At 40.5% G+C, this 27,278-nt stretch overlaps 1 protein-coding gene across 2 annotated transcripts in view; it reads right to left on the bottom strand.

The window, feature by feature from the left end:
• Positions 1-7,216: 7,216 nt before the first annotated feature.
• Positions 7,217-27,278, bottom strand: part of HECTD4 (HECT domain E3 ubiquitin protein ligase 4) — a 241,288-nt gene continuing 221,226 nt past the window's right edge. For both annotated transcript variants that reach the window (XM_089676997.1, XM_089676993.1), the window contains exons 67-76: positions 26,353-26,543; positions 24,860-25,006; positions 24,263-24,382; positions 22,417-22,572; positions 21,569-21,672; positions 19,855-20,076; positions 17,861-18,027; positions 14,539-14,734; positions 12,914-13,136; positions 7,217-10,115 (exon numbers count right to left, since the gene is read on the bottom strand). In XM_089676997.1, coding sequence (XP_089533123.1) covers positions 9,979-10,115; positions 12,914-13,136; positions 14,539-14,734; positions 17,861-18,027; positions 19,855-20,076; positions 21,569-21,672; positions 22,417-22,572; positions 24,263-24,382; positions 24,860-25,006; positions 26,353-26,543 — 1,663 coding nt within the window. In that variant the 3' untranslated portion in view covers positions 7,217-9,978. The remainder of the gene's footprint in view (positions 10,116-12,913; positions 13,137-14,538; positions 14,735-17,860; positions 18,028-19,854; positions 20,077-21,568; positions 21,673-22,416; positions 22,573-24,262; positions 24,383-24,859; positions 25,007-26,352; positions 26,544-27,278) is intronic.

Here is a 27,278-nt window from a genome sequence, read left to right on the forward strand (position 1 = left end):
TTTAGAGAGGTGGGGAAGGCACCGTTAGAGAGGGAGCATAGGATGGAAGAAGAGGGTGACCGTAGTAGTTGTGGGAGGACAGGATCCAGGGGGCAGGTAGTGAGACGGGCTTCTGAGAAAACCTTAGTGACCTCTTTGATAGTAGCAAGAGAGGAAAGTGTTGAGGGAGGTTTAGGATGTGGTATGCTAAGTGGCATGGATGTCTGTGCAGTAGAGATGCCACTACGAATTGCGTCAATCTTGTTTTTGAAATGATTTACAATCTCGTAAGCAGTGAGGTACTGGGTGGAGGTGGAGAAAGAGTTAAAAGTATAGAAGAGACGACGGGGACTGGATGACAAGCTATTGATGAGAATGACAAAGCAGGCATGTTTGGCAGCATGGAGGGAGGAACTGTAAGTTAATAAAGCAGATTTATATGAGGTGAAAGCTTAGTGTGTTTTGGTTTTACGCCACATTCACTCCAGCGCACGACTATGTCTCTTAAAGATTTCTGGTGTCAGTCTGCGACAGAAGAGGGTGACTGTAGTATTTGAGAGGGGGCAGGTACTGAGACGGGCTTCTGGGAAAACTTTGGTGAACTCTTCAGTAGTAACAAGGGCAAAAGAGGAAAGTGTTGAGGGAGGTTTAGTATAAGGTACACTAAGTGGGATAGATGTCTGTAACAGAGATGCCCCTACGAATTGCATCAATCTTGTTTTTGAAATGATTTGCAACCTCGTAAACAATGAGTGAGTTACTGGGTGGAGGTGGAGAAAGTAGAGCGTTAAAAGTAGAAGAGACGAGGACTGGATGACAAGGTATTAATAAGAGTGACAAAGTAGGCTTGTTTGGCAGCATGGAGGAATTGTATGTTAAGAAAGCAGATTTATATCGGGTGAATGCTTGCTGAGATTTGGTTAGAGCAGTCTTGTGACATATCAGTGTTCAGCCAAGCACTGGTTAAAGCTTGTAGGAGTAATTTTCATATTGCTCTAGGCGGATGCAGAACCCCTGACCGCTGTTTGGACAGTGTTGATTGGCCCTGTGCTCATCACATACACTCTCTCAGGAAACAAAAACCCAAACCTCTCTAGCAATACACACCAAACTGAGCATGTGCTGAGTAACTCCACATGATATGTCTTATCAGGAGATAAGAGGGGGACACTGAAAGAAGGAGAGGATCAGAGAAGTCAGGATCAAACTGCATTTTTACAGAATGCAGAGGATTAAACCCTTAGGTTCCACAGTGAGTATAACAAGCATGCTTTACTGCATATACAAACTGATTTTATTGTTGTGGGTTTAGTAACACTTTTTAAGTCCTCAATGAATAGAACATTGGTTCCCTGCCATCTCTAACTGTGAAAGTAGATGGGTCTTTTCCTCATCCCTAATACTAGGGGCCTATAGCATATAACCATAATTAATTTACGGTTTATATTGTCCCTTTGCAGTTCCAGCCACAAAGACTCCACCTCATCGTTAGCACTGTTATCATTGCTATCCCTCATAATTACTACCAAATTGCTCTTGGCATGCAGGCACCTCCTCCTCTTCTATAGAATTAATGTAAACTCCGCACTACAGTCCCTGGTATCTATCAATACGATGCTGCCTGTACCGTGATTAATCCCCCAGTAGGGAACTAGTAACCTATAATCTATTAACACTTTTGTGTGTTGCTTAGAAGTGCTCTCGCATATTGCAGTGCTTCCTAGCATTAAAGTGTCACATAAGTAAATAAAAAGTATGCATGCGGTACGATATATTTTTGAAGCATAAAACTAAAAAAAAGCATATAGGTAAATTTAAATCTGTGCAATATGTGATCAAAAATGTTATAATTGCTATTGTGCAATCTTCCTATATAGGTACAGTCTGTCTCTGGTGTAGAGCTGGAAACCAACCCTAAAGTTGGCCCAGTCCTTCATGCACTAACCCCCCCCCCCTTTCATACACCAGTTCCTGAGCCACTTGTTTAGCACTCTAAGTTCCTTCTACCCCTCTAGGTGTTATATTAAAGAAAAGGCCACACCAATTTCCCTGAAGACATTTTTAAGGATACTCCATCTTCCTTTGCCTTTTGTACATTTATTTCCCTTGACAGCTGGATCCTCCCCTGTTCCCCCCCCCCCCCCATAATCTATCTGATCTTCAAGGTGTTGTACCTGAGCACCCAGCAAACAACATACTGTTTGTTAATGACAGTCTTTGTGACAGATTGCCCTATCTGGCTATCCTTGCCTGTAGCTTTCTGTTTTGTTGAAATTTAAAATCAAGTAAGAGTATAAAGAAAGAGTTGACACCCATGCAACAGTCCATCATCTGTACATCACTAGGAAAAAAACTGGGTGGGTTTATTTTGCTGCCATGGACTGGCACCAGGAAAGGAAATCGTTGGTATTTGATGCAATTGTCTGTTCTCCTGGCAACAACATGGCCGCACACTTATGCTAGACCAATAACTTTAGTTAAGAAATCAAATCCTACTAGATCACTTCAGGTACAGCTATGTAAAACATTATTACTGGATTTTAAACAGTATGAGCACCTATTTTTTACACAGTCTCATCCTGCTCAGTTGCTGCCCGTTTTTTGGCACTGTGCTGACAGCCTAAAGATTTACTACTGCTCAGGGGCTCTTGCCTTCAGCAAAATGGTAACCTCCAGCATGAAGAAAGAGGAATTAGTACACACTAACCTTGGTAACATAATTACTAATGTGGAATGTATGTTCCTTGCTAAAAATATTTTTTATATCAAGTTGTTATGGGTAAAGTTCTGATTTCAGCAAATCCTATCTTATAAGAAAGTGAACAGGCTACTACCTTCCCACCAAAGTCAGCTCTAGTGAGGACTACTGAGCCCATCAATAGGGCTGAAGGAATGCACCATGAAAAGGACTTGTTTGGCTTTCCTAACTATTGTGCAAGTTGACATGGCTATGTTAGGTGCCCACAGTGTTCAGATACTGCTGGTAAAATGTACAGTAATTACTTCAGGTGGTTGCAGCAATGGTCTCTTTGAATTACCTTTAATAACCACAAGGTGCTTATGTGCTTGTGCCACCTTCCAATCCACATCCTCATGAACCTTCAAATCCCCAAGACAAAGCCTGGGGTGCACTCCCTCCCCTTCAAGGGGCACACCCCAAAAAATTGAATATCAGTGTAAACAAAAAGGGCACCACGGACAGCACCCAACTGCTGCTGTTGCAAGTGCACTATAATAATCTCAAGCCCATGGTACAACGTAGAGAAAATGGGGATAGAATCCTAACTGGCAGCCTTGCAGATCTGAGAAACAGCTACTGCCAAAGATCAGGAAGCATTCATAAATGTAGCAAAGTGCATCCTCTCAAGAAGGGATGGAATCTAAACCCTAGATCATGGGTTTGGATAATGGTCTGCTGAGTCAACGTGACATGATGGAACTAGAAATTGGAGCAACGATACAGAAACCATCTTGAAAAACAAAGGAGATTAGAAACTGAGTTAGACTCTCCATCCCGACCACATTCAACCAATAGAAGGAAACTTCCTTTTGGTGAACTGGAGGCAGACTGGATAGAGATGTCCTGTTTGTGGAGACAGAGTAACTACCCCAAGTAAGACAAATAATGGGGTCTCAACAACCTTGTCTTATGGAAACCCCATAAAGGGTTCCTTGCCAGACAAAGCCACCAGTCCGAACAAGCATCTCACTAAGTGAAGGCTACAAATGAACTACTTTTGGTCCCATGGAGTCATAAGGGAAACAACATTGGGATCCCTAATAGTGCTGAGAGCCACAAACGCCACCCTAGGCCCAGCTGAAAAGGAAGTCTTATCCCATGAAGAAAAACCTGGAGAGGAAGTGCTAAGGCTTACACAAGATAAGCATGCATTGCATGTGCAGTGATAGATTTAACAAGAAGTAGAAGCAGACCTCCCACCTTAGCATCAAGGGATTCCTAGACAGCATGATGCCCTGTTTCTCAGAAAGGCAGCTTGAAGCTGGATAGTAAAAAAAAAAAAACATTCCTTAGGAACAGATGATCCTGATCCAGTAGATACCTCTAAGCAATTGTCTGACATCTTTTTAGGTTGGCGTACCACATCTGCCTGGGGCAGCCTGAAATGGGGGATGGAATAGGTCAGGAAGTACTGATTCCAGAGAGTCACCAGTGGACCACTGCACCTGAACCAAAAGTGCCTAGCCTTTAGTTTGACTTGAGGGACAGGTAGTCAACCTCTGAAGTTGCCTGTGACACACCTCCAGGAATAGCTCCAGAAGTAAGAATCACTTTCACAGGTTTAGGCTGTGCTGTCTGATGCATCTGCCTGTCACTGTGTATACCTGGGATGCTCATGCCTGACTAGAAAATGTATATTATATAGGGTGCGCTTGTTGGAGCCCAACCTCTGTAGCTGTAGGATAAAGGTGCCAGATGGATATCAGGGAGGGATGGATGGATGGGAGCAGTAACACTGAGGCAGCTCTTCTTAGACTGGAAACAAGGCTCTAATGCAGTAACAAGAAAAAGAGAGGAAGGCGCCTCTAAGTGCAGTATTGACAATTTATTTAGTAAACAATGGATAAATTGCACTTACAAGATAAATAGTTAAAAAGACTCATTGTGCGGTAATTAGATGCAGGATGTGCCTGTGCATCAAAATGAAGCTAGGAGAGCAGAGTCAGATGTTGCAGGTGAAGGAGGCGGTAATGCATTTTGGAGCATGCTCAATAGGCTCCTTCTTCAGACCTCACAAACTTTTCACTTGCCATACAACCTGTTGCCCGATTTTGAAAAGAAACAGCCATTAGACCTCAATACCAGAGTTGCTATTACTGCTTCATACCGGACACGCTGAACCTCCTTAATCCATGTCTATTCTGTCAATGCTTTGCAGGAAACGACCCCTTATCTAGCGATAAAAGATTACACGCACTTGGATGCAGAAACACATGGGACAGACAACTGAGTCCACCACAGGCCCTGAGGAAACGCAAGTTAAATGTGGCTCCATCACTATGGCACTGTGGAGCATGGTCTAAAGCTGAAACCACCACTATTAGATTCCCAGTGGAATATGTATCCCTACTGTATGGAATAAATCTGTTCACCCCCCCCCCCCCGACACAATTGTCATCTACTCTGGTCCTTCTGGTCATGGAGAACTTTCCCTCTCTAAGCCCACCAGATCTGCTAAAAAAAAACCTTCCTCACGCTAAAAGTTTGGCCCGCCTTATGTAGGTGATGGGGTAGTCAAATGACTCTTTTACCAGCTTAGAAAATAGACAACTGAAACCTCTCTTTGTATCCTTTACAGGAGGTAAATTTGTCTTAAGTGCTGCCCTCTCTCTCTCTCACCTTATCAGTTTCTACTGAGAAAAGAACAAGATTTCCTTAAATCCATTCTCAATTTATCGTTACAATGGACGTTTGCCTCCTCTCCTACAAAGAAAATAATTTAAGGACTTACAACCCCAACTATATAGAAACCCCTGTCCTTAAAAGCTTTACATTTTACATTGCACAAGATGCATTGGTATAAACTATTTTAGTAGTCAGGTTTCCACACAGTCCCCCCCGACTCATTGTGAGCCATTTGATTTAAAGTTAGACTTGAAAAGACACCTGTACATCTTTGTCTACATCTCTGCTATCAGGGATTTTCTTTGTCAGGTTATACTGCTCTCTTGTCCACATATCCTTGTAAACCTTCTCCTACACGAGATTTTACCATTCCCCTTCATGTCCTTGGGGTGCTAGATTACTGACATGTGGCCATAGGTCTCCAAATTGTGTCATCCAATACCTGACACCTGCTCTTCATACTCCTTAAAGGCTGTGCCTACTCCTTTTTGGGATGGTTTTCCCTGGTGTTTTATTGCTCACGTATTAAGGTCTTTCCAGTCATCCTGTTCAGCATTACAGTTTTTACATTTTTTTTCTCTTATGTGGACTCAGGGGTAGTTTATTGTTCTGGTCTTCCTAATCCCCTCTATTTGAGGTTAGTTACACAAACTAGAGCCCCTACCACTTTGTGTTGCCGTGGGGTATGTCCTCTCTGGCTTAAGCCCTACCCTTGCCAACCCCTTCAAAAGGATGCAGCTTGCATGTGCCAGGCCAAGGGCTCTAGTCTGTCCTGCCTTCCTACGTCTTGACCTTGGTGCATGGCAACTATATTGCCAAGATGTATTGGAAAATGTTGCAATGCCTCTATTCCCAGGGTTTCTTGGACGATTCCCCTTCCTTTCCACTATGACAGCTTCAACACTTGCATATCTTGCTCAGCCTGTGGATGACATTCCCTTTGTTGGCGCATTGCATCCTTGTATTGGATTCCCCACTTACAGCTTCATGCAGGCAGGTTGATTATCCTCTGCTCTGTAATTGTTAGCAAGTCAGCTCCACCTATTGGTCTGATAGGGAACTTCATTCTGTATATCCTTCAAATAGTTGTAAACCTTCACATATACCCAGTGAAGAGACTGGCCTCAGTTGATGCACAAAATACTACAGATAAACAGGTACAACTTATGTCGGAGGATTTGTTTAATCTTTTTTCTATATCCAATCAAAATGCAGAATTTTAAAAGGGGGCGGAGAGCTGAAATCACATACTGTGATGGATTTGGTAAAATGCCTATTCGGTTTCCTGTTTAAAATATACATTTTATATATATTTACTTTTGTACTTTTTTATATTTCTAAATATATGTGTTGTGCGTATATATTTTGTCTGCTGGGCTTTGCAGTCCTCCTTAACTTGTTGGTTCAGCGATGTACTCAACCCCTCCCCTCGCTCTGTGAGGATTTTGCAGTTATGGCCTTGAATATGTGAGGGGGAGGGAAGAGATAACGGGCCTCAAGTTTCTGCACTTCTCCCATATTTCAGCCAAGCAAAATGTGCCTTTTAGAAAGTGACTGTATTTACGTAATAGTGACGTATACCCTTTTGTTCTCCTTGTATAAAAGGTTAAGCACTGCCCTGCAATAAACAGATGATGTGAAAGTGGTTATACTGGACATTTGTCAGTGTAATTCTTTCCGGGGTGCACGCAATCCATATCTCAAAATTAGGAGCAGCAGCATTCAACCCTGAGCCCGATAGTGGTTCCCAAAACCTTTACAATACAGCAGAGCTCAGTGAGAAGAGTTCTGATCGCTGATTGGAGGAAACCAACAAAACTTATTTGATTTGCAGGCATATTATGTGAAGAAAAGATCACACAAGAAGGGGAGGACATTCAAAATCAGATGTTTATTCTTATGACACTTTTCCTTATCTAGTATGCTTAATTTACACAGCAGTGGTTTAAATACCAATACAGACAAGGGGAATGGCATTGAGTAAAAGGATCTGTTAAATGCAACCATAGATAACTGCAATAATAAATATACATCAACTGTACAGCACACTTCCAGGGCTCAAAAAGTAGATATGTTGCACATAAACCCATTGCTAAAGTGTATTTATTTTGGGTGGTCTGCTCTCCACCTTCAATCTTGTGTGGGGCATGGAGGCTGTTGTGGTTCTTAGGAAAGCAGCTCTTCCCTTTCCTTAAATTGTATTTACTTCGGCCACTCCAGTGTCTAGATTATATTTGCCTCTCCTAGCAATATTTTTCTAACTTGTAAAAGAGAATACAATAAAGTACAGAAATGCATTTGTCTAAAACAAACACTTTTGAAAACTGATTTTTCCAGGTCACCATATGCTGGGAATAGCAATTGTGTTGCTGCATGCCTTTTGTTTGTTGCTTAATAGTGCATCATATATCGATCAAATTGCAATAAACAAATCACTCAAAAAAGAAAAAAGTCACAGATGTTTCCTGCTGGAGCTGTCAGGCAATGCAGCTTCACTGTGGTGTCTGCAGTGTCCTCTGCCCTGCCAGGAACAGTAGACGCACACTCTCTCCCCCGTGTAGGCGCACACTCTTGCCCCTGTGTAGGCGCACACTCTCGCCCCCGAAGAGGCGCACACTCTTGCTCCTGATTTATTTGGTAACAGTTTAGTGAGCACTATTGATCAGATTTGTCATTTAGAAGGAAAAATGGCAAGACAATAAAGGGTTGCTGCTTAACTAGCAGGACACATGAGTAGTGCTCAAGCCACCTGCAGCCTGTTTAATGGCAAAGCAAAGTATCATTGAACTGTATTCTTAACATAAAAGAACAAATATTAAAAGAGGAGTAGTATCATACATTAATAAAGGATACTAATATTTTGAATAGGGACACCTATACACGTGCCGCCTCCATATTTAACCTTAATATAACCAGGGCTGTTTAGTAAAGCAGTGCAAAAATCAATGGTGTGAAAAGTGGATTGACCCGATTTTGGTTTTCTGCAGACACGCTGCTTAACAGATGAAATTATCTGGTTATATTGGGTGCTACACCTTTCATCGACCTTTGCACTGCCTTAATGAAAACCACTTGCATGGGTGCTCTCTGCAGAGATAAGGTGTGGCGATGTAAATACAATCACATTCCTGTCCACTTATCACTGCTAGCCTGTGTGAGCCAAGTGTCACTGCATAGTTAGTACTGGTATTGTCAGTGCAATTATTACTTGATATGGAAAAGGAGCCCCATGTTGGGTGTCCGGTGGGGTTTTCTGCCACATCAGAGCCACCAGTTAAAAAGCTGAAGTAGCCTGAGGTTTGAGTTATCCTACTAAGAACCTTTTGTTAAATTCAGACCTAGCAAAGGGTCCGAATGACTGCAAAGATCATTTAGGGTGCTTCCTGTAGAAATGACATTCCTCTTGGCCATTAAAAAAAAGCCTTCTCTTGACAATAGACGTATTGCTAACAAGGCTAAGGATGTCAATATAATTACCTGTATTGTTTTCACTGATGCCAACGGATATGCTGCTAATGATTAGTATATTTCTGGCAGGTTTAATTATTTGACTGGATGGGCGAAAAAAAAAAAAAAAAAGATAAAAAAATTACCAAAACAAAAAAAAAAAACAAAACATTTTCATTCACTTTGGAAAAACTGTGTCCATGTGTCCAAAAAGCCATTATTGATTTGCAATGTTTTTTATTACCTATAACCCTTCATCCTACAGGTCTCAAGAGGGACATGCTTGCAGGCAGAACAATTATCTGTTATTAGTTAAGTTCTGTGCTTAATAATCTTGCAGCTATAAGGACAGCCTAACATCCACTTGTATGACACTCTCCTCTGCCATCGCTCTGTGCTGTGTACGGTCCAAGCCCTTTATAAGTACAGTGCATTACGGAACTGTATGTGCTCAACCCCTTCTGAGTCTCACCGACATAAGGCCACAGATTCAAGTTTTTCAGTGAATATTCGATCGTTGCTGGACCTATCACAGCCTGTGTAACTAAGCTGAGGGGGGAAAAATTCATAAAAGAAAAAAAACAAAAAACAAAAACTCTAAGCTGCTCACAACCCTATATACTTCTAAATACTGAAAAATAAACAACCCAAACATGGGGCCATTCACAGCCAGCAAAATCCAGTGCTTAGTAAAACTATTATAACTTAAATACTACTTTGAAAAATAACTAAAATAAAAAAATAAGATTTTTTTTCACAGCTCTAGCTCCAGTGTGTTACATTCGTGAACTCTGGAAATAATTTATCATTAAATTATATTACTGTGTATATTCTTATTTACAGATTCCATTGTTTTACTAGTTTCTGGTTCCTCCAGAAATACCTTTTGACTATCACTTACCCCAAACATTATGAGTTCCCAAGGCTCTACTGTTAGAGAAAAATCAATTTGTCCGCTCACATTAGTCAGTACTAAAATGTTTCTACAAACAAGTCACAAACAAGGCAAAAACCCCACCAGATACTTCACAAATACAAAAGGTAAATGTGCAGGTTTGGGCAGAACAAAACCATAATGGTCAGTAGTCTTGTTTCCTCAGAGTTCTGTCCGGGGGGGCGAGCGATTTCTAGTAGCCAAGGTCAAGTCCTCCGTTCATTCACTGTCTCTTCAGTTAGTCTGATCATGGTCAACCACTGAGTGGATCTTCTCGGTAATGGATAGCATGCCTCAGCTTTTCCAGCATTATTTCAAGGGAAGAGTACTGTGGGAGCTTTATCATGAACATGCACGTCTCCACACGGATGTATCTGGAATCAGGGGATCCTGCAAAAAGCCATTGAAAATGTAAGTGGGCCTGTGCTCAAATGTTAAAGAGGAAGTAAACTACAAATGTTATATATCGCAGCTTATCAATCCTTTAGCGCTCGTTCACACCATGGTACAGGCACATCAGTTTTTCTGCATGCGTTCTGCAAGGGCACAACAAAATCAATTGTTCTCTATGTGCTCTGTTCACTCCACAACACTAGTATCATAAGCAGATTATTTATAGGTAAAGTTGATCCAGGGAATATCCGATTGCCTCTCGGGGATCAGGAAGGAATTTGTTCTCCCTGCAGAAGCATATTGGATCATGCTTTGCTGGGGTTTTTGTTTGCCTTCCGCTGGATCAACTGTGGGCATAGGATAACTTTTTTTAATGGTTGAATTGGATGGACTTTTTTCAGCCAGACTAACTATGTAACTATGAATCTGCAACGTGTATAAAATGCACTACAGTGTGCATAAAAACCGATGTAAACTTGTGTCTCTGCAAGTGAAATCTGTGCGTCACTTTGACTAATTAAAGCTGAACTCTGGCTAACACTATTTAAGCAGCTACAGCAACAGTTTGTTTCTTTTGGGAGAAATGTTTTATATAAAGGAAAAAAAGCTGACCATTGTTGAATTCCTGTTAGTGTTAAATGGCTTGCCTCTACCCTCTATCTGGCACTTTTGCTGGACAGCTTGGTCTATCAAAGGATGCTGACAGTCAGCACTATACCCAGAGATTGCACCTAATTGGATGCAGTCACTGGTCAACTATATTTCACCCAGATCCTCTGACAAAAGTTGATTAGAAAATCAAATTTGTTGAGTCTGGTTGTGCCAACAAAGCCACCAAAAGCTCAAATGTCATCTGATTCAGCAAAAAAATCGAAGTTCAAGTCTTATATGGCAGGTTTCAGTTTGCCTGCCTTTCACACGTCAGTGACTCAAAAGCACAAGAGCAGAAAAGCAATGGCAGGCCCTGTATTTAGAAACAGAAAAATGATGGCAGAAAAAAGAATAAAGTAGTCCATGGAGTCTGCCCGTTTTTTTTTTAGTTAACATTTTTGTCTGAGTATAGATCTGTGTTTGTCCCAAGCATGTTTGCAGCCATTTACTGGCTGGCTCATTACTTCTGCTGGAAGTCTATTTTAAGCAAACTACCGTTAAGTATAATAATACTTTCGAAGATTCGTTTTGAACTTTTCTCCAGTTAGTTTGAGGTCAGGTCCTCTGGAACTCTGCCCCAGTATGTCCAGTCAGCCCCCCCCCTCCCCCCCCGTCGGCCTTTAAGTGATCCTTGAAAACTCTCTTCTTCAGGGAAGCCTACCCCACCTCCACCTAAGAACTGTACTTGAATCACCTCCATCAGATCACCCCCCACAGCTATCATCTTTTGTACCACCTCCCCCTCCCTTTAGATTGTAAGCTCCATGAGCAGGGCCCTCCAATTCCTTCTGTACTGAACTGTATTGTAATTGTACTGTCCCCCCTTTATATCGAAAAGTGCTGCATAAACTGTTGGTGCTATATAAATCCTCAGTAATAATAATAATAATTATGTCCCCATGTTTTTTATTTTGGTTTCATATTGAAAATACCCCCCACCTCCTCCTGAACCTTATTTAGCCCCTTGATGTACTTAAAGGTTTCAATCATGTCTCCCCTTTCCCTTTTCTCCTCCAGACTGTACATATCAAGTTCCTGAAGCCCCTCCTGATGTGTTTTATACCTCAGACCTTTCACCATTTTTATTACCCGTCTCTGGACTCGCTCTAGCTCATCAGTATCTTTTCTCCTCCACTTTCCTTGTGACTGACCTGCACTTTGCTAATACAGAGTAAAGTCTACCCCTTACCCTGAATGGACAAAGAATCCTGTTTTCATATATACTCACCGGCCATTTTATTAGGTACACCTGTTCAATTGCTTGATAACACAAATTACTAATCAGCCAATCACATGGCAGTAACTCAATGCATTTAGGCATCTAGACATGGTGAAGGTGACTTGCTGAAGTTCAAACTGAGCATCAGAATGGGGAAGAAAGGGGATTTAGGTGAGTTTAAACGTGGCATGGTTATTGGTGTCAGGTGGGCTGGTTTGAGTATTTCAAAACTGCTGATCTACTGTGATTTTCACGCACAACCATCTCTAGGGTTTACAGAGAATGGTCCAAAAAAGAGAAAATATCCAGTGAGCGGCAGTTATGTGGACAAAAATGTCTTTTTGATGTCATAGGTCAGAGGAGAATGGACAGACTGGTTAAAGATGATAGAAAGGAAACAGTAACTCATGTCAATATGGACCAATACCGCTGAGGAATGTTTCCAGCATTTTGTTGAATCTGAAGACAAAAGGGGGTCCAACCTGTCAAACCTAGAAAGGTGTACCAAATAAAGTGTACGGTGACTGTATGCATACACACTTGAACTATACATGGTGACCAAAGAGCACATTTTAAAGATTTATTTCACATAACATTTACATTAAGCTGAGCTGGATAGCCCACATTTACCTGGAATAATACATTTACTGTATGTGTAGCTAAAGTGTAACTCCACCCATACATTTTTAGTTATTTCCATTATGAATGTCTTCTATCATTTTGTACCAATAGATACCCCTACCCAGAGCAGAAAGGCCTAGTCCATACATACCCAAAATCAATAAGAGCTGCAAAGAGATGTTATTTTCCTGTATAGTTACCATTCACAGATTTATTATTTTTTTAAAGACTGATAAGCGAACAGTGTCATACTACTAACAAGCCTTTTAGCCCTAGATATATATATATATATATATATTTTTACCTGTTGCTCCATCAGGTGGCGCTATTTTCATAGGATAAGGCGGGACATGTGCAGTGTCGGGTCCCCCATCTTTACAAGGACAGGTGAAGGGAATACGCTCCTGATTGCAAGAAAATTTGATGAACTTACAAAGTTCTTCCTGAGTGAACATCTCCAAAGCACACCAGAAAAACTCTATATGCTGGTCGGTCTCCATCAGACCCACTTGATACATTGTGTGAGCCTGCAAGACAAATAAATACTATTAAAAAGGGAACACGCTGTGCTTTTTAAACATTTTTCTTCATTAGGGTCAGGACCAAAAAAAAAAAAAAAAAAGAAAAATTAAAGTGAGGCATATAAGAAGTATCATGAATTAGGATCTTGTAATTAGCAGATGAAGCTCTCAGCGTCTTGTCCATCAATGAGCGGCATAGTCTAATGTTTTAATTAGACATGTGCAGAATGAAAATAATTGTTTTGTTTTGAATTGATTCGTTAAGTTACTAATTTAGTTTTGTTGTATTACTAATGAAATTCGTTTTGTTTATTAATTTTTGACCAGATTCAAATTGTTTCAATGGATCTAAAATATTCAAATCAAATTTGAATCTAAAATACCGATCCAAATTTATTGTGAAGAATACATGGTTCTATTCTACGTGAAATTGGACTTTCGGAAGACGGCTATATTCTATTTTATTCTATTTATATTCTATTATTTTCTGTGCTATTCCTTTATTTTCTTTTTATTCTATTCTTTTACTTTCTATTCCATTCTGTTTTATTCTATTCTTTTTGAAATTCAGATTTTGGAAGATGGCTATATTCTATTTTATTCTTCTATTCTAATTGATTCTATTCTTTTCTATTCCTTTAGTTTCTATTCTATTTTATTCTATTCTAAACCTGAATTTTGGAAGTCAGCTATATTCTATTTTATTCAATATTATATATCCTAGATTGTAAGCTCTAACGAGCAGGGCCCTCTGTTTCCTCTTGTACCAAATTGTATTGTAACTGTAATGTCCACCTTCATTTTTGTAAAGCGCTGCGCAAACTGTTGGTGCTATATAAATCCTGTATAATAATATTATTCTAATCAATTCTATGTTTTTTCAATTAATTTCTATCATATACTATTATATTCCTCTATTTTCTATTTTTTTAATATTCTATTCTGTTTTATACTATTTTCTAAGTTTGAATTTTGGAAGACAGCTATATTTTATTCTATTTTCTCAATATTCTATTCTGTGTTATTCCATTCTTTTCTAAATTCAAATTTCAGAAGATGGCTATATTCTAATACAGTCTTTGAAGGAAATCAGCGATAGTCTGCAACATGTTTGCATTTTGAATTTGATTTTGTTTTCAAATTTGTTTTGAATTCAATTAAATTTTAGTTTCATTATTTCAGATTTGTTTAAATCCGTTACTATTGTAATTTGGAAATTTGGATACATTGCGAATCTCTGAATAATAAAAATTGAATCAGCAACTCAACTCGGAATGAAACGAACATTTTTACATTTAATCAGATAAAGTGTGCCTCAAGGCAAGCAGTTACTACTTTACTATTAGCGCTCTAAGAATCCTAGTAAAAGTTCATATACAATACAAATATATGGCTTAATCTCTTATACCTTCAAAAACTCCAGGTTGATGAATGGCAGCCCACAGGTCCTGAGCTCCATCTCCAGAGCTGTCAGGCTGCACAGAAGCTGCAGAGGTATAATGGAGCCCAGCCCAGATCGCACTGCGTTCATACATTCTTGATTCTTTAGCTCACGCATGCGCAGGTTGCGAATACCTGCTGCATAAATGTCCTTATTTTCCCATCTTTAAAAACAAAAAAAAACAAAAACAAAACACATCCTTAGCATATACTGTACAAGCCAATTTTATTTAAAAAATGCAAACTCAGAGAAGAATCAAAATATTCGGGTCTGGGAGTAAAAGGTAGATGTAACTGTGCTCCATAAATTTTGATGAATTGCTATTCTTCTAATGCAATGCAAAAACCAAACCTTCCACCTCAGTCTTCCTTTGCCCTTATCTCTGCTTTAATTTAACTGTTCTCTTTTAGAGGTTTATTCAATACTGCAAGTTGAGTACAAAAATTTCAATAAGGAAGTGTGTAAAAGGAAAAAAAAAAATGGCCAAAACCCTTTTTTAATTTATGAATATTGCTCTGGAAATGAAAGTGGAACTTCACCTCCACTACTACTCTCTCTCCTTTGAAGTTTTTATTTTAAGGGAGCGGGTATGTAGTTTTGACAGGTACCCTCTCCCACTTCCACTGGATTCACCTAGATCAGGGGTAGGCAACCTGCGGCTCTCCAGCTGTTGCAGGACTACAAGTTCCATCATGCCTCTGCAAGTCATAGCTGTAACTGTCAGTTTTGTAATGTTGCAATGCCTCATGGGAAATGTAGTTCCACAACAGCTAGAGAGCCGCAGGTTGCCTACCCCTGACCTAGGTGATCATAGTGGAAGTTCACCCCGCTCCCTCCCTTCCTGCAACCTCCTGGGATACATCACAGGTCCCAGGAAGCAGGTTTATTCACAAAGCGCAGTGCGACTCAGACATGTGCAGTAGGGAGCCAGTTGAGAAGCTACAAGGAGTCGCATCTGGCTACTTACAGTAAATAGGGCAGCGCTGGGGACCTGAAGACCGCCAAACTAGCCCAGGTGAAAACAGAGATGGATCCCTGCACAGGTAAGTGTTTTTATTAAGAGTCAACAACTACGGTATTCATAACTGCTGACTTTCATTTTTTTTCCATACTGAAGATCCGCTTTAAAATGTTGCAGTCATCTCACACAAGCAAATACAGAAAGCAAGGCTTCAGTTAATGCGGAGCTAAACTGTATCTGAGCGCCACAAACTGAAAACGCTATGTAATACATGTTGAATATTCAAATCAAACTGCCCCATCCATTCATGTCTCCATGCTTCATTTAACTGAGAAATCACTTTTGAAACCCCCCCCCCCCCCCAGCATTTCTAGTCGCGGCCATCTTAAGTAAAGGCAGATGATTCATGTAGCATTTACTTCCTGGAAGCCATGTGCCCTCAGCACAATCAAGCATGCATGCAGGAGGGTGTGCTTATCTGAGAAAGCCCCTCCTTTACTAATATCAGCAGCATAAGGATTACAAATAGTTCATGTTGATTGAGAGAATTTAATTCTGCTTCAAGTGCCTGTTCACATATTTCACGTGTCATACGGATTCAAACTGCATCCGATCCGTATTATAACACTGCTTCCTATGGTGTCTGTTCACATATGTCCGGTGCACTGTTGGTGTGGATTCAGTGTGGTTTATACAAAAAAAAGTCCTGTCCGATTTCTGAGCAGTGCGTTCCGATTCAAGTGCGGATTACAGGCTATCGACTTCTATGGGAATGGTTTCTAAACCTGACGTGTGAACAGGATAAGATCCTGAGCTAATCCTGTCCTGAACCTGATTTAAACCTGACCTGAACCGGTGAACAGCTACTGTGTCAATTAGCTGTGAAACCTGAGCTTCAAGCCACACCACATATGTGAATCAGCACTAAGGCTCCCTGCAATGTGCCCATGCTGGCAATGTGACAGCTGAGCTTTCAGTCTGCAGGAGAGCTGCTGTTAGAATTTCTGCACAGAACAGTAACATAGTTAATGGAAGCTACAATGTATATATATTGTTGCATTGTATTTAACTGCAGTACACTTTTTACCACTTGTGCAAGAAATATTTATATTTACATTTTTGTTGCACTCATTCATTTTTGGAAGCATTAAAAGAGCTACACAGTAAGGTTAGGTTCACACTGCTGTGATCGGATTCTAATCCGACTTTCCGGGAGACTTGGTTGCTACTTTGAAGTGGTTTGCATATTCTATGGGGCCAAAATCATACATGAATTGCACCAAAGTAGTACAGGAACCTTTCCCAAAATCACGCTGATGTGAATAGTCGCCAATAAAATCACATTCACACTAGGTTCGATTTCAAACGCAACTTGAGATGCAAATAATCATATGACAATGGAAATTACACTGAACGGAGCCCTTAACCACTTGACAACTGCACTATAGCTGAATGACGGTTACAGTGCTGTTGTCCAGTTCTGGGAGGGCTTCATATGACGTCCTCCCAGAACGTGCCCTCCCCCCCCCCCGGCGATCTCCATGTCCTACAGACACAGCTGATCATGTGATGTGGTAAAAAGCCAATCACAGCAGCCTTTTACCACGTGATCAGCTGTGTCTAATGACACAGCAGATCACCGAGTAAATACAGTTGTCAGTTATCGGCTGCACTTTCCTCACGCTGTCACAGTGTGAGGAAAGTACTGCCAATAACTGGCAACTGTCAGAGAACAGATCGGCACTGATGATCAGTGCCCTGATGATCAGTGCCCAGCAGTGCCACCCACCAGTGCCACACCTCATCAGTGCTGCCTTTCTGTGCCACCTCATCAGTGCCTATCACTGCTACCTATCAGTGCCCATCAGTGCAGCCTCATCAAGGCACATTAGTGAAGGAGAAAAATTACCTGATTGCCAAATTTTATAATAGAAACAAAGAAAAAAACTTTTTTTTCTTTCAAATTTTTTGCTTTATTTTTTTTTGTTTATAGTGCAAAAAATAAAAACACCCAGTGGCAATTAAATACCACCAAAACAAAGCTTTGTGTGAAAAAATGCTAATTTCATTTGGGTAAAATATTGCATGACCACGCAATTGTCATTCAAAGTGTGCCAGCGCTGAAAGCTGAAAATTGGCCTGGGCAGGAAGGGGATATAAGTGCCCAGTAGACAAGTGGTTAATGACAAAAGGAGGCAAAACGTTTGGTTTTACTCCAAGATTCCACTTTTATGATAATCACACATGTACTGCCTCTGCAAAGAATACTATAGCATTGTGACAGTTATCTCATTGATCTGAACACAGTGTTACTTCCTTCATACTTACACCACTGGAATGTGTCTGCCCTTTGGACAAAGTTCCACCTCCTCTCCAGTCATTGTCAAATAGGTAAATTTACAGCTGGGTTTGTTGGGGGAGTCGGGGCTCTCGGTGGGAATATGCTGTGAGGCTATTTCAGCACAAAGTGCTTCCAGCTCCGCTTCATCATTTACCTAAAGCAAGAAGATACAGCAGCTATGGTATAAGATGGTCATTCCTTTGACTGCTCACACATAACTGACCCTTTAACTATACATGATCGCTGCCATTTTATTTACACACTGAAGAATAGAAGCAATTTTTCATAACAAGCAATGTATGGTATTTCTACAGGCAGTATTATGGTACAGTTTCTCTATCCCAAAACCTAACCCAACACCTGCATCATTTACTGGCTGCCCCTTTGCCACAGTTTTCTTTTTTTTCTTCTGTTGAACGGAAGCAAAATAATACCATATCTGAAAATCATTGGATACTTACACAGGTGGAAGAGCCACACCTAATGCCCACTAAATTACCCAACAGTGACGTCATTACTAACTATTCCTATTCGCCAGCATCATTAGACAGGCCCCCTAGGTCTACTACATTAACCACTTCCCATCTGGCCCATGTATATAAACGTCCAGACAGGAGCAGTGCAGGGGCGGGTGGCCATTTATAAACATCCTCCCCGCTTCCCTGCTTGTGCGTGCTCCCTGGGAGCACGCAGCATCGCGATCCGGTGCCGGCTGTGTCCTCTGCCGAAACAGCCGAACACTGATATCTGTACGGGACCTCTGTGCAAGGTCCCGATCATGTGATCACTGATTGGCCAATCAGTGATCACATGAATAGTAGTAAGCAAGATGTCACTTCTGACATAATTGCTTAATCTGTGAAATCTGTGAATGATTAGAGGTCACATGGTACAAGGCTATTCACAACAGCCTTGTACCATGTGACCAATCACAGCTCACACAGTATTTCTCAATGGCTACAAGAATGCAGTCAGAGAGAAGGAGAAATAATTTCTTTTACAGCCTTTATGGGTGTAAAAGCAATCAGTGTAAAGAAAAAAAAATAAAAATCTTCATCACCCCCCACAAGTAGTACAGTCACTATGGTGACACTGAACTGCTAGGGTGACAGAATGTTAAAAACAAAACCAAAAAAACCCAAAACATTAATATATAAAGAAAAAATGTAAAAATTTTTTTTTAAAAAAATTATAAAATTTTTGGTTATAAACTAATTTGGGCTATTTTTTTTTTTTACTAAAAAGATAACTGAATAAATTTTGGTCAAAATTTATGAAGAAAGATTATTCATTTGCTAAATTTTATAAGAAACACTATTTTTCAAAATTTTTTGACTTTTTCATTTATATAGCAAAAAAAAATAAAAATCCCAGTGGTGAATAAATACCACCAAAATAAAGTTTTATGTGTCTCAAAAAAATTCTAAAACATTTATATGGGTACAGTGTTGCATGACTGCGCAATTGTCATTCAAAGTGTGATAGTGCTGAAAGCTGAAAATTGGACTGGACAGAAAGGGGGTAAAAGTGTCCGAACTTGAAGTGGTTAAAAGGTACCCTGCAAGTACATCAGCCACCACTAATGACCTCCCAGAAATATTAGTTACCTGGCTGTTTCTGGGTTTTATGGTTTGTAAGTTAAAACATTTGACCTTCATACTTATTCTAGATCGATGCATCAAAAAGCACTACAGCAAGAAAACACATACGCAAGCCAGGAAATAAAACAATTTTCAAGTAAAATGGCAATCTCCATACAGATTTTGCACACTTCATATTTTTCCACAAAGGATTCTGTAGGAACTGTAACAGAATAATATGCCTCTTTCATGCTGCATTATGTCCTTTCACTTGTTTTTCTAACTTATCTTTACCCTCTATCCTCACACTTTACCTTCGGTTGTAAAATATTTTGTAGTCCTAATTTTCATTTACAATAGTACTGGAAAACATATTACAAAAAAACCCCAAACATATTTACATTTTCAAACTTCTTGATGTAATTGTGGGTGAGAATATCAGCTTCATAGAGATCTGCTTCAGGATCCAACGGTTCTCCTACAAGCATCTTCCAAAAGCAAGGTAGTAGATCCAGTGGCAGAGGCACATCTGCTCGGATAGCTATACCCAGTAATTGTCCAAAGAAATGAAGCAGCTGCTCCTCTGCATAGGTTATAGGGCTTGGCGTCAGAAGGTACTTCCCCTGTGGAATAAACACTGGTATTACACAATAATATATCACTACCGACAGACAAATATTGCATAAAAGAGAGAAAAGAAAAAGGCATAAACACCCAGTTGGCCTCCTCTACAAAAATAATGACATACATAGCAATTATGTGGAACCACTCATACACCTAATGGCCAAACCTCACTCTTTTGCAAACTGCTCCTCAAGCTTCACGGTTTATCAGATCTTGTGCCCATGTGGATCATCCAACCATAGACTGCTCTGTGTCTCTGCTACTTCTAAGGAGCCTCACAAACCGCCAACCAAATGGGACTACAAACACATGCTAAAATGGCCGCCCATCTACTTCCTGCCTCTGCTACACAAGTGTAGGCTATAGAGAGCGGACCCATGACGTCTAGTGGCTGGAGGAGCAACTGCAGCCCAATACTCCTTTAGCGACACACAACGCATGGCCTGGCCAGACCAACAGCGCACTACCCCCAGTGGCCACCGGGAGAATAAACAGTAAGATTTTTCAAAGAAATACTGCAAATGTAAACTTAACATTCCCACCGCAGGACTCTGAAACATAACAGGAATCCAACCTTCACCCATCACGGCAGGCTTCGTCATGCAGACCTTTTAAAGACTCGGCCCCCATAATGTGGGGCCACTACCACGGACCTGTACAGCACCCTGCTGGAAAGCACCTTGGTCAGTATTATACTTCACAGAGTTCTGTTATGCAGGCTCCAGCGCTGTAAGGCTGCATTACAGGCAAAAGCCTGAGGACTCTTCTCCTTATCCAGCAAGGCTCAGGCACCACCCATTTGGGCTTTTCGAATGGATCCAATAAAAGTCCCTGATTCTCCAATGGAACCGTTCTGGACCTTCAGGTATGCCGCTAGAACACACGCAACACATCAGTGACTGTCCACTTTACAGACACTGGTGAAAAAACTGATGTACTTCCTGTATAGGAGGGGTTATATAGGGGAGGACTTCCTCTCTGATTGATTGGACAGTTTCCATTCACCTATAGGTGGCATATAACCCACAGTCATGAATAGCCCGCTCTGTGTCCCGTGATGTATGATAAAGAAAAAGGATTTAGTACAAAATATTATGGGATTAAACAAACTACTCAAATGAGTGGAAAAATAAAAGACTTACAAGTCCTATAAAACACCAGCCACTATGACTGATGAACTAATAAAGCCTCACGTTTTTTAGTTTGCATAAAGTGTTATCTAATATTGAGTGATCCGATGCAGGTTCAGGGGGCAGTGGGAAGGGGTGACAAACCAAAAAACGTTAGCTGCAGGGAAAGGCCCACACATTATATCTATGTGCTAGTTGGGTATTCTACTGGAGATTTCATACAGAGTTGCAGTGCTGTACTAAATCATGACTGAATGAAAAAGAAAACAAAGACCATCCTGAATCCCTGCACAATTGTGCTGACACTTGCAGTAAAAGATACCTTCCTGCCTAACAGGACAAAGGTTTAGTAACTTCTTACCTTATTCTTATTGACCGCAGAGCTGGGACAAAGCAGAAGAAGAGACAAGGATGAGCTCTGGAGTTCTTTACACACTTGCCACAAAAAATGTCGGAAAGAGCCACCTGAAAACAACAACTCACAGCATTAAAATATCTATGAAGAAAAAGTCAATCTGCCTTTATTATGCTCTAAATCCTTGTGATACAATGGAACACTTTCCAAATTGTGTAGCATAATTGTGAGTCAGAACTGTGTGCTTGAACTTGGAGACAGCAATAAAGTCAACACATAAGGGCTTAATAATACCAGCCCCATTGCACTGCTTTGCTTTGTATGGGGCCTTGCACCTTACGATATAATGATGTCGGCATACATTTTATTACAAAGCAGCGTATTACCGTGAGCTGCAGTGTGTCACAACACAATGTCATGCACAGCCTTACACGTAGTGGAATTTTAATAATGGCTAAAAAAGCAAGCACTTGTATGTAACAATGCTTTGCAGTATGCATGCACAATGCACTCTAGTGCGCACCATAATGCATGCCTGTTGGTGTGGACATACATTTGTACAGTTCCAGCTGTATTTCTGTAAAAACACACACTATAACACATGTGAAATATCTAATTAACCAATAACAGGGCTCATATTAAGAAACTTCATACATGAAAGAATGCACAACACATTGCTGATTTAATACAAAAGCTGTGATCTGATGGAACAAATTTCATATTTGCTAAACAAAAATGAGGATACTAAAAACTGATCGTACTACACGATGTCCTGCACTGGTGATACGCCTTGTATCCTGCACGTTAACAGGAACCGCTGCAGCCCTGTATAATGAAAAAACCTAGAAACTCACTTGTTCCATGTACTTCTTCCCCAGTAAAACGGATATTGAATGCATATGTAGGATCCCCTCCGCTTGCCAGTTTGACACACAGTTGGGAGGAAGGAACACATGCCAGCTGCCGAGCTGCTTGACAGAAGTAGGAGTTCTCAGAGGTCCTAATTTCACCTAGATAGAAAAAAAAAAAAAAAGATGGAACATTAAAAAACATTTAAAACTCATCATTATTTTTTTTTTTTGCTGAGAGCTTAGAGAATAAATTGGCAATCAATGCAATTTTTTATGTCACACAGTATTTGTGCAGCATTGTTTTCAAATGCAATTTTAATGCAAAAAAACTATACAAAACCCAATTTTTTTTTGTAAATATAAAAGAGGATGTTCTGATAAGTAAGTAGATATCAAACATGTCACACTTTAAAATTGCAACAGCGACAAACGGTGTAAATTGTACTATCCATAGGCGACGTTTTAAAAGCCTTTACAGATTACCACTTTAGATTTACAGAGGAGGTCTCATGCTAGAATTACTGCCCATGATCTGACAATCGTGGTGATAGCTCAAGTTTGAGCCAATCGCTGTTTGCGCTCAAGCGGGACCAATGCATTTACCTTTGAGGGGACAGGGGCACTTTAAATTAATAATTATATGTTTGTTTATTTTTACACTGTTGCTTTAATTTTCATTGCTGTCACAAGGAATGTAAACATCCTTTGTGACAGCAATAGAAACGTGACAGGTACTCTTTATGAGGGGTCTGAAGTCAAAAAGATCCCAAATCCCTCCTCTGCACTTAAAAGCATTTAGAAACACCAAGATTGGCATTTCTGAATGCTTTTTTTTTTTGTTTTAAAATGGTGCGGTTTACATCTGGGTAACCTGGAAGTGATGTCACGTCATCGTTTCTGGGTTACCAAAGCAGAAACCCAATTGTGTCTCTGCAGCTAGCCATGGGAAAGTGGTAGAAGGGAGGGGGACGTCCCCTCTTGCTGTGTGTAATAACGTTCGAGTGGTTTTGTTAGCTGCGGCGATTGTTATTACATGAAAGCAACAAAGATGGGTACGCATAAAGACCAGTTTCTGGGAGGTCGCACATCTGCATACTGTCCGTGGAAAGGGGTTAATTATAATGTACGATTAATTACAGCTACCCGTTTAAAACTGGCCATATATGAGGAGATCTGAGGAGAACAGTTACCAATTGATTATCAGTTTCTTACCTGACAAGCATAATGATAATTCTATGTTTGTCAGGCAGGCAGCTCATGGACACTGCAACTTTTCTCTAATGTCCACAGAGAAAAGCAACCACTGACTAAAAATGATCCAACCTGGAATACTTTACTCTGGTGGCATGCTATTTTGTAGTAACAGTTTATATCTCTTTTGGTCTTTCTGAGGTTGCAGTGATTGGCGGGCTGTGTGTTAGCGGGAATACAATAAATATATGTTATGATCATCTGAAATAAAGAACCCGGGCTTCATAAATGGCCAGAGGATTTAAAATGAAGGGAAGTTCAGGTTTCTCATTCTTGCAATAACAGTTCTAGCTGAAATTGTATACTATGCTGTATTCACCTGTGTAATAAGGAAATGTAAATTTAGCAGGTGTATAAACACCAGTCCCTATTACCTACCTCCAACAATCTCTACAAGCTAAAAAATGAAGAGAGCCTCATGCTGGATCATAGGCTACCGGTGAGGAGCAACATTCCTAAGTGTCCAGCCTCATACAGGCAGAGTACATGCTCTAGTGTAATGTCCACAATGGGCAATGATAGCAGCAAATACAATCAATTGCTTGAAAGGCTTTGACCAAGAAAGGTATATTTTAATAAACATGTTCAGTGCTCTGACCTCCCACAATTTCCAGGGGATCCAGGCTGATCTCCGGAGCCGCATGGTCAGCAGTCCTCTGCACAGTTGCATTTAACACACGATTCATTACCATCACTTTTGTGTCATAGAAGATCAGTCCTATATAAAGAAATGCAGAACATGAAACCACTAGTTTAAACACCTGGATTTTGCTGCTGAAAACAGAAGAGAAAATAATTCTACAATAACATGAATAAAATTACAATAAGATCGCAGAAGAACAATGCAACTCAATACAGCAATTTCAAGGGAAAGCAAAGCTAAAATTTTAATACATTCCCATACTGCTGAAACCTGCCAAGAAAGAAAAGCCAAAGGAAGTTACTGCTGACCTGCTCCTGAAAATGCTGGTTGCCTTTCCTTATGGTTTTCAATGTCAAAATGCCTAATCATTGCATTTCCTCTGCTCAACCACTAAATCTCAAAGTCAAAGGATCGGTGTGACAGCCAGGCAACTAACATCTTCAGAGGGAGGTCAGAAAAAATGTTGGACAACATTAAAAAGGCTAGTCCACCCAAAAAAAAAAAAAAAAAAAAAAAAAGCATGCATGGATCAGCATAAATGCAGCTGCAAACCTTTTGCTTGTTGTAGAAGAGCAGCAATACTGTGCATGTACATTTCTGTTTGTCGTAGCTCCACAAGTGGCAGGAAAAAGGTTTCTAAGGTTGTGTTCAGTGATTGTAGGAGGGCAAATCTGAGCCGCAGACTTTCTATGGGCACATCTGAATAATAAAAGAAAAGTAGAGCATTAGAGACTGAAAAGGCTTAACTTGTATAATAGGATTTTTCAGCTCACCGTAAAATCCTTTTTTTGGTCAAAAGGAAAAAGAATTTTCTACCTGGAAACTGGGACAGGAGAACAGTGTCCTGGCTGAGGGAAGATCAGAACTGCCCTTAGTGAGAAGAGGGTCCTAGGCCTCAACTCCAATGATCCCATTAAAGTTCCCCAAAACTAGAGTATTCTACATCAAATGGCTGTCAGAGCAGACATTTACCTTGTAGAGGTGGTGACTACTATGGAAAAACTCTTGAGGTGAAATTGAGGTAGGATTACCTCCAAGGAGTGTAAGAATGGTTCTGTAGGACATATAGAGAACCAGGTTGTGATCCCATGGAGCCACAATGTTCAAAAAGGGGAAAGGTACATGGGAACTTTCTATACAAGGATTAGGTAGATAATCTTTTCACCATATAATACCAAGCAAAAGTACAGACTTGATGGAGCTGAGGGTTAGTGCAAACCCTACCTATCTGCAAGAAGGGAACTCGCCCCTGAGGTGAAGCTCTATGGTAAACCTTGCTGTAATATCCTGTTTAACATGAAGATTTTGAGAATAACAGATTCAGATATACTACTGACTATCTAGATCCAGTCAGGGGCACAATGCGAGAACGCCCTCCCTCTGAAGTATGTAAAGCAAACCAGGAAGAGGCATATAGAAGAAAAGGCCTAGTTCCTGGTGAACAGATCCCACAGAGGCAGCAGAACATTACTTGCTACTGTCAGATGATTTCTGCACCTGGAGACAAGCCTGCTCAGCATGCAGGTAAACCAAAAGCTATCATGGGGCCCACATCCAGCATCCTCCTCCCGCAGCGTAGATCCTAGAATATACTGTGATATATGGGCTGCTCCCCCATGTCCCAAATGCAATCAGCTAAAGGGAAAGCGAGCTAAGTGTATCCACATTTATTCCAATGGATGACATCAGCACTCTGTATGAACGCCTTACGTGGTAGGAACCAGTGGAAAGCAGGAATTTTAAAGGTGTACAGAGCTTAATAAAAGACATCCATCCTCCTAGGACACTAGTAATAAGCTGAGGCATACTGGTAGTTGGAGGAGTTATCCTGGGCTGGCCTAAAGTTATTTTTTGTTTGTCAGTGTCCAATGTGCTGTAGGTGGCACAATAACCTGCCAGCGAATGACTCCCTGTGTCCCACCAAGACAGTAAAACTAGTAATTGAGGCATTTGATATTTCAGTGTCACATGAACAATCAACAATCACATCATTTCAATACAGTCTACATTTTCTGAAATAGAAACACAAAAAAACAACCACTTACTCAGCAGAGAGGACACCCTGGGATCAGCAGTGTCTGAAGTGTCCAAATAGACCTCATGAGGATGTAATCGGGCAGGGGTTATGGCTAGATGACGGCAAAGGCGATTGATATACTGAACTAATGCAACATCCATTTCAAGGGTCCATTTTCTGCTGGATTTCTGGGCATGACGCGTGTCAGTGCAGGCACATCTGGAGAGACAGATATATCAATTGGAAATATGAATCCCATAAACAAAAGCTTTCTACATAACAATGACAAGACAATTTTGTAGAGATATTGTGGCATCAAGCTCTGTCATAGGTGTAATTTCTATCTGCATGTGGTTTGTGGGTCTGTCATCACAGTAGTGCAATTTAAAGGGGCTCTACACCCAGAAGTTATACTTTAGGATCCTGGTAGAATAGATCACCCCCATGGCTTCTTATATCTGATCATATGATGATGGTAAGCTATAGCAGCCACTGCTCCCTGCTCTGTTCCCCTCCTAACATATTGCACATTAAATTACATCCCTTCCTAATGACTCTGTCATGTGTAGAGCTATGATTATTCATGTACACAGACCTCACCACCATGGTCACTTTGACACACAGGATCAGGCTGATCAGTAAAATTACACTCCAGCATCTAAACAAACCCATCACTTTTGGTGGTCTGGGTGTTTAACATTGTTGGGACTGCCTGCATCTAAAAAGGGTGACCTCTGGCTCTGGAGGAGCTCAGCGAGAGATTCTTGGCACTCATTCCAGCTCATGTTTAAATCATAGGTCAGATTAACAACATTTTTTAATCAGATCATTTTTTATTCAATTCTAACATTTTTATAGTTACAAAAATAAATTCTCAAATGTGATAGGTCAAGAAAACACAGCAAGTATAATTTAGGGTTAGGCCCTATCAACTATTAATTACAGATACAATTT

The sequence above is a fragment of the Staurois parvus genome, unplaced genomic scaffold (genome assembly GCF_062004578.1).
Source record: "Staurois parvus isolate SC_StPar_1 unplaced genomic scaffold, SC_StPar_1.0 ptg000014l, whole genome shotgun sequence".
Classification (NCBI taxonomy): domain Eukaryota; kingdom Metazoa; phylum Chordata; class Amphibia; order Anura; family Ranidae; genus Staurois; species Staurois parvus.